Source organism: Python bivittatus, unplaced genomic scaffold (assembly GCF_059951505.1).
Source record: "Python bivittatus isolate LINGU-HERP-01145 unplaced genomic scaffold, Pbiv_v1 ctg000020_np1212, whole genome shotgun sequence".
Lineage (NCBI taxonomy): Eukaryota > Metazoa > Chordata > Lepidosauria > Squamata > Pythonidae > Python > Python bivittatus.
The window spans coordinates 20744549-20758499 of NW_028277030.1; the positions used below are offsets into that span (position 1 = coordinate 20744549).

At 40.2% G+C, this 13951-nt stretch overlaps 1 protein-coding gene across 2 annotated transcripts in view; it reads left to right on the forward strand.

The window, feature by feature from the left end:
* The first annotated feature begins 1380 nt into the window (after window positions 1-1380).
* LDAH (lipid droplet associated hydrolase) overlaps window positions 1381-13951 on the forward strand; it is a 103385-nt gene continuing 90814 nt past the window's right edge. For both annotated transcript variants that reach the window (XR_015795181.1, XM_088135637.1), the window contains exons 1-3: window positions 1381-1519; window positions 3204-3359; window positions 12073-12207. Coding sequence is in view for 1 of the 2 variants with exons in the window: in XM_088135637.1 (XP_087991763.1) it covers window positions 1483-1519; window positions 3204-3359; window positions 12073-12207 (328 nt within the window). In the remaining variant the exon portion in view is untranslated. The remainder of the gene's footprint in view (window positions 1520-3203; window positions 3360-12072; window positions 12208-13951) is intronic.

A 13951-nucleotide genomic window follows, 5' to 3' on the forward strand; every position in this document is an offset into this window, starting at 1 on the left:
CAGCCGGGTAATATTGGGCTGGTCATTTTGTCTCAGCCCAACCCACCTCACAGGTTGTTGTAGGGAAAAGAAGGGGAAACAGCTGCATTATGTACACAAAATAAAGATGGTATATAAATAAGTAATATCGTTTATGCACAAGACTTGACTTTAACAGAGCAATCCCAGAAAATGAGAGCATATATGATTTTAGCCTTTCATCATTGGAAGAAATGAAATGGATAAATGTACGGAAGATACATTTATTCATGGCTGTCTACTTGTCATTATGGGTACATGGAAACAGCTGGGGAACATGAGTAAGAGGGTGCATGTCCTGCTTTCTTGTGCATGTTCTGCTTTCCCACTTACCGGGACAATGTGGTAGCCATTGAAGGCAACGGGATGCTCTGAAAGAAAGTTTTTTTGATAAACTTCAGCAAGGTGCCTCTAACATTGCTCCAGTCTTCTCAAAACAGGCTTTGAAATTCACAAGGCCACCAGGTGCCACGCTGCTTCCTCAGAGCAAAGTGCAAATTGGGACACAAGGTGGCTTGCTTCAAATGTGCATTCCTTTCCCTTTTATATGACACCATCCCTGGCACAAGGGACTATAACTAAGCCCAACTCCCATACTGGGCAGCCTGGGTGGCCATTTAACACCCTTTTAAGAAAGTGGGAAGATGGCAGATAATGCAGACTTTACACTAAAAATGCATAATGTTATGTGGCATATTCTCTTATTGTATTAGGGGCAACTGAGCATAGAAAACAAAACTAGGATATGGGGAATTGCCATATGCCTGTCCAGGAATCCAGAAAGAATACTGAATTAGGGGAACAATCCTCAGAGGGAACAACCTAAGACTGTTTCAGTTCAGGACTGGAAGCATCCTGCGAGGGGAACAATGGGGTTCCCAAGGCATTAAGGAGCTGTTTTAAACAGCAAATGGGGGGTGGGGGTGGGGGTGGGGTGTCTACTTTTGACCTTCTGAAAAGTGCTCAAGATCCGGCTTTCCGCCAAGCGCTGGGATAGACTGAGATTGGTGAGATGAACTTGTTGCGGGCTGCATGGGAAAGTTTAGCTGTGGTGCCAGGGCTACAGTAAATAGATGTGGTCTTATTTTGGGGTTGTGAGCCGCCCAGAATTTGGTTCAAGATGGGCAGCTATATAAATGTTTTGAATGAATGAATGAGAGGACAGACAGACAGACAGACAGACCACCGAGGAATGAAGAGTGAGGAGCCCACATGCGCACACCAGAAGCGAAAGCACGCCCTCGTGCAACCGGCATTCGGAATTCCCAAACTTATCAACCTCCCTGCTGGCCTTCCCTGCTCAGCAGGGGCGGAACCCTTCGAACGATTCGGGTCTCGGCGCCTTGTTTACGTCTCAGCCGGGCGGAAGAGCCGCGGGCGCCGGGCCGTCTCTTGCTACTGTTTTTACTTCCGCCCGGCCAGCAGGGAAGGAACAGGAATTGCTGTGCTTCTCCCTGCCTAAAGATGCTGGGAGCCGGTCGAGAGCCGCTGAGTGGGGAAGGTACGTGCTTGGCCAAGGACTGCCTCGTTGGTTTTTCCGCCCTTCCCTGGTGCTCCTCTCCTGCAACCTGTGGTATTAATCGGTCCCCTTCCCTGCGCGGAGAGTGCCTGCTTTCTGTTCCTTTTCCTGCCCACCTCCTTTTTCCTGGGTGATGGAGCTTTGCTTTCCTTTTTGCAAATTCCCCTTTGCTTGTTTCATGGAGTTACGGTGCTAAGAATGGTCCTCTAATAGAAATAACGAGGCTGATGGAGCAACTGAAGCGAGGCAATCCAGGTGCGGAAAAGAAAGAAATGTTCCTGCTCAGTGTCTGTTTCCACTAAGTCATATATTTCCATCTATTCCCCCGCTCCCCCCGCACTTTTGGACTAGCTACTGTCTCGTTTTGGCTGCAGCTCCCCTGATCTCTGACCATTGGCCGTGAGGTGGGCGGTGTCCCTCCGGAGGATGCCTGGTTGCCTCCCTTGGCTTTGTATATACAGTACTATGACTCAGGAGATTGTTTTTTCCCACCCTGCGCTCTGGCAGGAAAAGAAGGAAATCCAGTACTAATTTCTGGACCGTTCTTTCAGCTGTTAAGAATAAATAGTGATTTGCAGAGCAGCAGAGGTGGTCTTGTGATGCTGGCTTTTGGGTTAAAACCTGTCCTGAGATATATTAAAATAATGTGAACTACAAAACTTCTAACAACAACAAAATACATCAATGCCTGAATCTACATGTGGTTGCAACAGAGAACTTCTCTGAAGAGAAATCTTGTACCTTGGTGTTCACTCAGGTTGGGGCTGTATGTAATTACCCATTTGCTTCGTCCTGTGGCAGGGACAAGACATATTAGTCACATGTGTAGCAAACTATACTCAGAATCAAATGGAGCCACAATATTTTATGATTTTATTAGCAAAAGGCATTAGCTGGAGAACACTGATAAGAACATCAGAGGGGGTCTAAAAAGGAATGTTAACCCCTTCCTCTTTCTTGGCAGTCCTAAGGACCGCCCACCCCCCCCACCCCCGGAAATGCTATTTGCAAGGGGCAGCGGGAGCGCTCATCCAAAGCAATACAGTATTCGCCTCAGAGTGCAGGAGTGAGAAAATGGAGTGGGTTCCCTCCAGGCCTAATCTATTCCATTAATTGAAGTATTTTCTTAATAGAAAAGTTTGTATTAAAGAGTTTGAATCTAGCAAATTAAATCAGTATTTATTTTCCTTGACAAGGTTTAAGATAAATCTTTGATACTTTTATTTTTCATTCATTTGTTTCAGCATCTTTTCAGGAAATTGGTGCATCAGGAATGAAAGCCTTGAACTGCTATCCTGCTCGTTGATTTTTCACTCTGCATGCCACAAACATCATGCCCTTGATTTGGCAATGTTACTAGCTTTATTTTACAGTATTGTGTAAAACGTTGGGATACATGCCATGTTGTAACTTGCCAGTTGTAGTTCTGATAAAAGTCAGCATCTCTTCTGCAAGTGTTTAATAACACAGGAAGTTGTTGTTATCGTACTTCCTTAACTTAGGAATGTTGCCTGTGTGGGAATTGAAATGAAGGAGTTGAAAAAACTCCTGTATCTTGTTTGGCTAGAAAGTTGCTGCAACTTTCTTTCTTTATAAAGCAAAACAACTAGGGAATGATTTCACATGCCTAACCAGTTACCTTTAAACTCTCTTACTTTCTCCTCAGCAACAAGCATGAAATCAGATTCCCAAGAGCAAGATTTGATACGTGAAGAGTTCACTTACATTTATGGAGCTCCTACCCAGATTCTAAAGTGTGGCCCTTGGGAAGATCTCTGGAATGATAAAAGTGCGCCCAGACTTCTATTTCTAGTTATCCCTGGTAAGTTCTATGAGGTGGTGGTTTAATATGTACGTTCTCTTGATCAAATCGGTTCTAGGAAATGGAAGGTAAAAGGCTTGGATATAATTCCATAAAAACAAATTAATAAGGACTTGTATCCTGAAAGGTATATATGGCAATAAGGGATTGAGATACTAGTCGAGATAAGAAACCAAGAGACATTTTCTGATTTATCCCTTTGGGGAGATGGTAGAACTAGTATGAAGGTAATTTCTGTTGAAATCCTAGTTGCTCAGTTACGCAAGGAAAAAATAGTAAATGACAATTCTGCAGAATAAGAGGCCAGTGCTATCAAGTCATCTGGTATGATTTTTTAAAAAGGGAAATAGAGAAGTTAGACTGGAGGGTGGAAACTGATTGTAGTAGTAACCAATTTATTATAGTATTGGAGTAGATTTTCAGTGTCTAGAACTTCAGTCTAAAAGTTTGTCTTTCTTTTTCTTCCTGGCAGAAATGTTCATGACTATTATCAGACTCTGTTTTTGGAATCTAATAGCTTCTTTATATTTTGTCCTTGAATATTGTGGCCACAAGTGGACAGATACTGCCTAGATTCCTAGTTTTCTCATTAAAAAAGGGGTAGACCTATTTCCTTAAGTTTAAGTATCTCTGTATTGATAGGTGAGCTCTTCAGACTAAAGGGTTAGTAAAGCTATAAAAAGTGATAGATACATTTCCTGATATTATGAACCAACCAGGCACAAAACATGCAGTTCCAGGAATAAACATGCTGTTCCAGGAGTATTTGTACAATATAAAATTTGAATAACATAAAAGTTAAATGAGTAGGTGAAAGTAAAGTGAGTTCCAAATCTTGACCATATATGTTCATTTCTCCCCTGCCACGCTGCAAAAGACCAAAAAGAGCCAGTGAGGTGGCAGTGATTAAGGTCTTAGGAGGACCAAGGTTCAAGTCCACCCTCAGCCATAGAACTTCACTGGGTGACCTTGAGCCAGTGTCTCTCTCTTGTCCCAACAGACCTCAGGGTTGCTGTTGTAAGGAAGAACAAGGAGGAGGGAACACTACGTATGCCACCTTCTGCTCCAGAATGGAAGGCAGAATATAATTCAAATAAAAAAATATATTCATCCATCCATCCATTCATTCATTCCCAACTACTGTATTTCTGCTTTTTACAGAATGCTCCCCAGTGCCTCTGAAACATACAGGAGGCCTGTAGTTCAGTGGTAGAATTCCAGATAAGTCCCAGGCTTAATCTCTCTGGGTTCCCCAAATAAAGCTGGGAAGCACTCCAGTGGCTTAGTGATCTAACTTGTTACAGGGTAGCTTCCCATGTTTTTATCTGAGAACAAGGGAAGATTTCTGAGAAATGTGAAATCATCAAATCAATGGAAATGAGGCCAAAAAACAAAAAAATCTCGGATACATTCTTAAGTCTCTTAGGCTGTTGTCCTAGGATATGACACCATGCAACAAAGCATGCATAAAAGAAAAAATATCCAGATGTGTTGTCACGATATGCACTGCATGTACAAATTACAGCTGCATTTTATATGGCTTCCTTCTCCTCTCCTTAATTTCTCTGGGTTCCTGTAATACTTGGCAGCAGTAACGGCCAAATTAAAGTGCCAGTTCTGGAAACTGAAGCTGGGTTGTACTCAGCTGGAGGTACTGTTAGTTCTGAAAGAGTTGTATGATCTCTGAACAATCACATTTGCGCTTGGGAGATTTTGGCACTCTATCAGACATTCAGAGGAAAGATTTTGTCCTCTTTCTCCTATATACGTATGTTCATTGGCTTTATTTGGATTGATGAGAAGAAAACTGGCATTTCCTAAGCTTGCATATTCCCCTGTCTTCTTTTAGCATAGCAGCAAGGAGTTCTAAAGCATTCTCTTGCATTTTGGTTTGCCTTCTTGTCTGAACCTGAAAATATTGTTTATTTGAGATGACAGCAGATGCACAAATACTAAAAGTGAAAAAGCGAGGTACTTCTATGTTTACCCCAATGTCTCCCTACGTATAGGAACTTTGGGAGTGGGACTTGAAAGCATTCCCCCCTCCCCAATTTTATTCATATTAAGTTTTCACATTATCCAATGTCTGCTTGAATAAGACTGGTTTCATATCACTGTTTCTGAAGCTGGCTTGTTTTAGTAAACCATAGTTAATAGAGTTTAGGATTCAGATGTCACATTGCAGTTAATTGAAACTGGAAGCATTTGATCTTAGAAATGATGAAATTTAGCCTGTGGCAGGCTAAATTTATTCATATCACAGTATCATTGTCTAGCCAATGACTTGTGAAGAAATCAAAATACAGTGGGTTGGCTAGAAGCCAGAGGGGTTCTTGAAGCTTTTGCAATAATTAGTTTGCCTCCTTTGACTTGAAGATTGCAATGGAAGCACTCTTAATGTTGGGATCAGGTATGTTTGTTCAGTCCAGTTCTTGCTCAACAGAGATACTAGACAGGCATTTATTACAAACCAATTAGAATATAATAATGCCTAAGACAATTCTGCTTTCTGACTGTAAAGTAGAAACACATGTGCCAGAAGATGGTGCTGTTTTAAAGATAAGTACAATTTTTTTCACAGTTTTTTGTATGAAGAACTTGATTTTACGATGATGTTCATCTCTGGTTACCCTTGAGATATAAAAAGCAATTGCAGAGTGCTTCTGAATAGAACGTACTTCACCTTTTAGAAACTGTTCCCCCTATTTGGAGGTTACAAAGTACAAATCTCACTTCATTCTTCCAGATAATTAAATTGACAAGTATGTATACTCTTTCATAATAAAATATTTATGTAAAGTCTGGGTCATTGGTTGTTTCCCATTATTGGATTTTTCCCAATGACAAAAGATTGAAGACTGCCGTATCCAAAGTTTATTTAGCTGTCTGCTCTTCAAACTGTTGAATCTGGATGTGGAATTATTTTAATTACACAGAACAATGCACAATGCTAAAATAATAATGAAAAAACTTCAGAAGTCTCTACATATTTTACATTATGTCAGACTGTTAGGAAACTAGCAACAAATTAATTAAAGGATCAGTGTAGTGACATTTTCTCAGAGTTCAATGGAGTAGGTGGAACATGTTGGTGCAGTCTCTGTACCTTCCAAAAATCTGCACTGCCTCTTCTACATTGTGAGTCATGTAGGTTAGCCATAAGTCTTCTCTGCCATACAAACATATTCACTATTCCTAAAGGTGGCTGGATCGGGAGGCTCTCTGCACAGTAACTCATGCCCTGGTGACCTCCTGGTTGGATTACTGCAATGCACTCTACATCGGGCTACCCTTGAAGAGTATCCGGAAGCTGCAGCTGGCACAAAATGCAGCGGCGTGGGCAGTTCTGAATGCCATCGGGTGGCCCATATAATACCTCTGTTATGAGAGTTGCATTGGTTGCTGGTTTGCTTCTGGGTCCAATTCAAGGTTATTGGTTATTACCTTTAAAGCCCTTCGTGTCACAGGACCAGATTATCTGGAGAGCCATCATGCCCCCATTATATCAGCCCGCCTCACTCAGTCCGGCAGAAGGGGCATATTGCGGAGCACACCAGTCAAGGAATTTTGACTGGAGGGGTCTAGGAAGAGGGCCTTTTCTGCCATGGCTCCTGCTCTGTGGAACTACTTACCACCTGAGGTGCAGTGTGCCCCCACTCTCATGGCCTTCAGGAAGAATGTGAAATTTTGGCTTTGCCAGATAGCCTGGAGTCCTGATGGGGGCTCGCATCGTTGGAATTGGCTCGTGGGGTTATTGATTCTGCCCACTCGTCATCTTGAGTGTTATAGTCTTATGTATATAGTCTTTTTATCTAGTATGATTTTTTTAAAGCTAATTTAATGTGGATACTTATATTTTTTACTGCTTTGATGTTTGATTTTAATTGTGAGCCACCCAGAGTCATCCTTTGGGGGAGATGGGCGGCAAATAAATTTAATAAATAAAATTAAATAAAATAAATAATAAATATGTTTGTATGGCAGAGAAGGATGAAAAGTATATTGATCTTGCATTGTAAAGTAAGAGGTCCATGTTTCTTCAGGAAATTAGTAAAGATATGAATCTGATGGCCTTCTGTCTTAAGTGACAGATAAACATTAGTTAGCTCAAGATTGCCAATGGATATGTAAATAGTCTTTCTTGTCTAGGCATCTTTCTTTTCTTGACCATCTTTTCTAGATACTCAAGTTAGCACTAAGCAATCCTTAAAGTTTTAAAGGTGATTGGAGGAGAATAAACTCCTAAGAGCATGAAGAGATATGGGGCAGCTTTATAGAATAATTCAAATAGAGGTATTTTTTTTTAAATGAAGAACACTGGAGATACAGTACATGCTGATTTTTTTTTATATTTGTTGCTCAACTTGTCCAATAGGAGATCTTCAGTTTATATCATGACTGTAGACTAGATTAGGAAGTATAAAAACATCCAAATCAAAGGCAAACCAAGGTTCTGTATTATTGCTAGAAAAGCTACATGAATGTATTTATTAATTCATTAGAGGTTGAGCTGGACTTGAAGGGGACGTTACTTTGACTCTCTCTTCGTCCCAAATTCAGTTAATTAAGCAAAAGAGGTATGAGCTCCCTGTCTATAACATCATACACTTTTTCACCTACATATAGTCTTGCTATGGTTGATTGACTAATCAGTAAAGTTATGGTACTATACCTACTTAGAGCCAGTTTGGTGTCGTGGTTAAGGCATCAGGCTAGAAACCAGAAGACTGAGTTCTAGTCCCACTTTAGGCATGAAGCCAGCTGTGTGACCTTGGGCCAGTCCCTCTCTCTCAGCCCTAGGAAGGAGGCAGCGGCAAACCACTTCTGAAAAACCTTGTTAAGAAAACTCCAGGCAGTCACCAGGAGTCAACACTGACTTGAAGGCATGCACACACACTGTACCTACATACAGGTGTCCCTGGTATGAAAAACAACAATAACAGCTATACAGTATGCCCAGTCATGAAACTTAGAGTGGACTTGTCCTGGTTTACAAATTTGCTTTGAGACCCATATTCTGATTGACTATAAAATATGATACTGATCAGTGTCCCCATATTTTTCTGTGATGAAAATGTATTTTGCACCTTCTGTTTGTTTGTTTGTTTGTTTGTTTATTTATTATATTTCAAATTTGTCACCGCCCATCTCACTGCAGAGTGACTCTGGGCAGTTCACAGTAAAATAGAATAAACATTAATTAAAATAGATAAATATTAATTAATTAATTAATTAAAATATGCTGAAAACCAAACTTCCTATATGATACTTCCAAGAGGCTGATGTTAATTAGGTGTTAATAAACTCAGGGAGCATCGTCAAGGTGCCAGCCATCCCCAGAGTCGATTGTATCTTTCCTCACTCCATGCAAGTTGGCAGAGCCAAGTCTTCAATTGCTTCCGAAAAATTGGTAGGGTAGGGGCCTGCCTCACCTCTGGGGGGAGAGTATTCCATAGGGCGGGGGCAAAGGCAGAGTAGGCTGTCCTCCTAGGACCCGCCAGTCGACATTCTCTCACTGACAGGATCCTCAACATGCCTCCTCTGCCAGACTGGGTGGGATGGGTTGATGTAATGGGGGTGAGACGATCCCTCGGGTAACCTGGACCCATGCCATGTAGGGCTTTAAAGGTGATAACCAACACCTTGAATTGGACCTGGAAACAGACTGGAACCCAATGCAGCTCCCACAGAAAGGATGTTACATGTGCTATCCTTGGGGCACCCAAGATTGCCCACACAGCTGCATTTTGAACCAGCTGTAGCTTCTGGATACTCTTCAAGGGTAGCCCCATGTAGAGTGCATTGCAATAGTCTAAAAGAGAGATGACCAGGGCATGAGTGACAGACCGGAGGGACTCCTGATCCAGGAAGGGATGTAACTGGCACACAACACGAAGTTGACCGAAGACCCTCCTGGCCACGACTGCCACCTGCTCCTTGAGCAGGAATCATGAGTCTAGAAGGACCCCCAGATTACGCACCAGGTCTGTCTGGGGCAGTGCCACCCCATCGAGAACCAAAGATGGTAAACCCCCAGATACAGAGGAGCCTCCAATCCACAGCCAATCCGTCTTACCAGGGTTCAGTTAAAGCCTGTTGTTTAGAATTTTAAATCCCTTGATTTTTGTGTGGACTGGTTTCTGTATATTAAAATTGGGATGCTGCTTTGCTGACTGCCTTGAAGCTTTCCTGACTATGGGAACTGGTATTTTTATTCAAAATGGAAGTCCTAGCAACTTGAGACAAACTTCTTTATTAGCAAAATAAAAACAAAATAACAGTGGTGGTGAATCCAAAATTGTAGTGTTTTCCTGGATTTTAAACTCCTTCCCACTCTATTAAGACTTCTGTATATACTTAGTCATTTAAAAATGTAAATGCAGAATCTTCCTGTTGATCATTGGGATTCTTCAGCTATTCAGAGACCTTCTGAACCTTCCAGAGTAGCAACTTTCCATGTTTTAATTACTTCTTGCAAAGATAAATCTAGGCCAGATGTTTCCTTTAGTGACATCATTGGTTCTGCTAGTTTATTAACCCATTTTGCAGGGGTCCTTTCATTTTACAAACTCTTTGTTTCTATTGCTATTTATATTTTTGCTATGTTAAATCTCCACAACTTAACAACAACTTCATCATCCCTCTAAATAGGAGGAAAAACTCTGGGTGGAGAGCTTCATCCAAGATCTGATTTGGAGAATAGATGCTATCAGTTAACTGATCTTGTTTGGTTCAGTTTTCCCTTGACAAGAAGAAAAAGTTTTTGATATCTACTCATTATCTCAGTTCTTATAATGTATACAGAAAGAGTGTTTCTGAAAATTCATATAATATAGGGGGTAAACAACTTGCTCCACCGATGCAATGTAATAACGCAAGATGCATTGCAATAATGTCACTGAGAAAGACAGGGCTGATTTTTTGCAAGGGTGGAAGAGAGGCCTTGAGTTCTTTTATCTTTGGGGATCTTAATGGTGAGGTGGAATGGGAGGCCTCTGGGAGGCAAACTCTTCCCACTTCCCACTTAAGTCTACCATAAGATGGATCAGAACTGTGCAACTGAAATTTAGGCATTTTCCTGCGTAAGGTGGCATGTTCTGAGGATGTTGGAGGGAGTTTAACTCTTACTTCTCTCTTCAATATATTAGGTGCTCTTGAGCTAGCTGGTATTATCTCAACCAGCCATGTGGAGATAATATGTCTCTCTCTTTTTTTTTAACTGGGTGGGTATAAAGATTGGTGAGATTATGCATGTTATGTATTTTGAGTGGGGTAAATGCAAGCAACAATTGGTGACCAAGGTTCTTTTTAAAAAAAATTTACATAGGGCCACAAATACTTTCTCCTGCTCTATCAGATTATTGGATATGATTATGAAGTAGTGAGAGTTCCCACTCTTCACAGAGCTTTGAATGTAGCCTTGAATTTTAATCTTGCAGAACCAGACATCTTAAAATCCATTAGTATCCAGCATCAGGCCCCATAGAGATGCCCTAGTAATAGTTCTGCAAGCTACTGTAAAATAAAAGTCCTTGTTTTGTGATTGGTTCAGTTGCGTATCATCCTACCAAAGGCCAAGGATGATTTGCTCACATTTTGTGACAGAAACACTGGAAAAATGTTTGTCTTGCTTAAAAGAACAAAGACAGTACAATAAGCAGTGTTCAGTATTTAGTGCTCTTTCAGGATTTTTTTGACAGCGATTTTGTTCTCTTCATTAAAATATGTATTCATATTGGCGGCTCTTGTTTCTACCCCTTCAAGGTATTTTGCAGTGTCAGTAGTTATTGTGATAAATGACCTATATGATTGTCCTTTTGCCTTAGCAGGTGTTCTCTTCCTCCTTCTAACCTGGCCTTATTTTTTTCTGTGACCTTTTCTATTTCCTTTCTAAAAAAAAATCTCAGGTAGTGACTCAGTTCATCAGAGGATAGAAATCTTTCCTGTCAGGGGGAAAAAAAAAAAGATTAGTCACAGGTGTTAAAAGCTACACAGAGCAATTGACTACAAACCTTGGCAAAAGTTATATGAATCTTACTTTCACTGTTCAGCTGATGATAGGAATGAGACAATATTCTATACCACCCAGTGGAATTAATGGGGAAGAATGAAAATGTGTGAAAGAGTTGCAGGGTCTGCAATCTTTGTTCTCTCTATCTTTGGTGGTTCTTCCAAAGGGTATCAATTTAAAAAAAGAAAAAGAAAAGACAAGAATGTGAATTATGTTATTCAAAGAGCATTTATTGTAACCCATTTTTTTAAAAAAGGCAATTCAAGTAAACTGCTCTAATTTCCCTGTGTGAGGAAACAGGTACTAAACATTTCAGGAACTTGAGAACTTGAAAAATGTGGATAATATACCATATCTGAAGACTACATTGCTGGAGATATCATAAGCTTGTATACTAAAGCGATGCAATGAAATCATTAAGTCCTTTTTTTCCCCAGAAACTCATTCATGTTGTGTTAATCTTTGGTAGGGGGAAAGTTGCCTGCTGAGTTGAAGAATTACTTTTAGACAAATAATGAGGAATAGCATATAGTCTATTTACATTCCAAGTTTGAGTATAATGTATAAATGGTCCATACAGTGAAAAATATTTGACAAAAGAAGTTTGCACAAGATACAAGATGGATATTAATTTTTCAGTCTTTACAATGAATTGTGTTTTATTTGTGGCCTATATTTTTACTACACTTTTCTCTCTTTCAGGTAATCCTGGTTTGGCTGGCTTTTACCAGATATTCATTGAAGCTTTGTATTTTGGCCTGAATCAGCAGTATCCAGTGTGGGTTGTAAGCCATGGTGGACACTGTAAAATTCCTTATGACGTCAAAAGAAAGGAAGGTAGTCTTAACAACTTTCTCCTCTTAGATTATTTATCAGTTGCCACTGCTGAATGCTTTGCCTATACAGATCACCTGCAACAGCTCTTGTACTAAACTATATGAAAATGGTGTTGTAGATTTTATTGATATTTCCATTTATATGTCTAAGACTAGTTTTTAAAATTTCATTCATTTATTTAGGCACTTATGTGGCTGCTCCATTCAAAGTGTCTGACTCTGGGAAGTGTACAAAAGACAAAAAAATCACCCATAAATAATGAATACAAAATAACATAGCCCACGAGAACATACTAAATAATAAAATGTTGAACAGAACTCAGAATGTCTCCAACTTGCCCACTGGGGACTCCCCTCAACCTGATCACAAAACCTGGCGAAGATCCAGGTCTTAACTGCCTTCCTAAAGGCCTATAGCCAACGGTATGTTTGGGAGTAGATCATTCCAAAGGGCAGGCAATAATGGAAGGAACATAAAAATTAGGAAATATCTCCCAAGACCCTTAAAACGAGGATGAATACTTCTCCAAAGCCTCAAATTATCTCTGTGGTATTGGTTTACCTTGGATCAACCTCTGGGATATGAAGCTTAAACCTTAAAAAAAATCAGCAGGAGACAATGGGTTGACCTGAAGCAGCAGTTATGTTTGTCTTACACAAAGTGTTTGCTAGTTACATATGTCCACAGGTAGGTAGTTACTCATTCTGGAGTAGAAGGTCACACAACAATAAGGCACCTGAAATGAATTGCTTCCGTTGGTTTTCACCATAAGCAAAATGAATAAACTGTATAATTTAATTCCATCTCAGGGCTAGAGGTGCTGCATGTAAAAGGCAGATTTTTTTTTCCTGCCATTTATTATGAACCTATTTAGCACAGGCAGATGGCAGCAACTAAACTAATTTTGGCTGAGCCGCAAAAGACTGAGCCTGGTTGGTTTGTACTTGGATGGAACAACATCAGAAAAACCCAGAGCTGTAGGCTAAACTGGGTTGAAATCTGGAAAGAAATCCCAAAAGCATTGGCAAACCACTTTTATATTACTACCAAGAAAATTGCATAGACATATCCATGGAGTTAAACTTTATCAAGAGAGTGTTTGCTTTTTATACACTATTTAACTGTGAGTGATAGGGCGGACCTCGCATGTGTTACCAGGACCAATACACCTGGAACATTTTTTGTAAGAATATAGTGCTATCCTAACATAGAGGACAAGGTTTGTTACTGGTTGATTCAGAGTAGATGTGCATGTCCCTTCCTCCCAAAACTTCACTGCTGAACTTCAGCATGTTTTTCAGTCGTTTTAGAAGGTTTTAAGGGTAGGAATTAGTAGTTTCCCAGAAATTAATCTTCTGAACTGGAAGCAGTTCCAGACATCCTTCAGCATACCTTGCCCCAAACACTATGGAACCACTTCCAGTTTGGAGGATATATTTCCAGAAAATCACCCAACTACCCCAGAAACAGCCAGAATGGCACAGCCGGAGGAGGAACCAAGCATTCTGGAGTTCTCTGGAATGTTCCATTCCAGGATTGATTATTTTTATCCTTTGTATGACAACAGCTTAGTCTTGTTGAAATTTAAATTCATGCCGTCTTATTTATACAATAAGGTAAAAGATATATATACAGGGTATATCAAAGGTCAGGCCCCATGGACAGTTTATTATATAAATTACATTAAGTGTTCGAATTGGTTGTCATTTTGTTCTAAAGACTTCATTACTCATTTAATGCATGA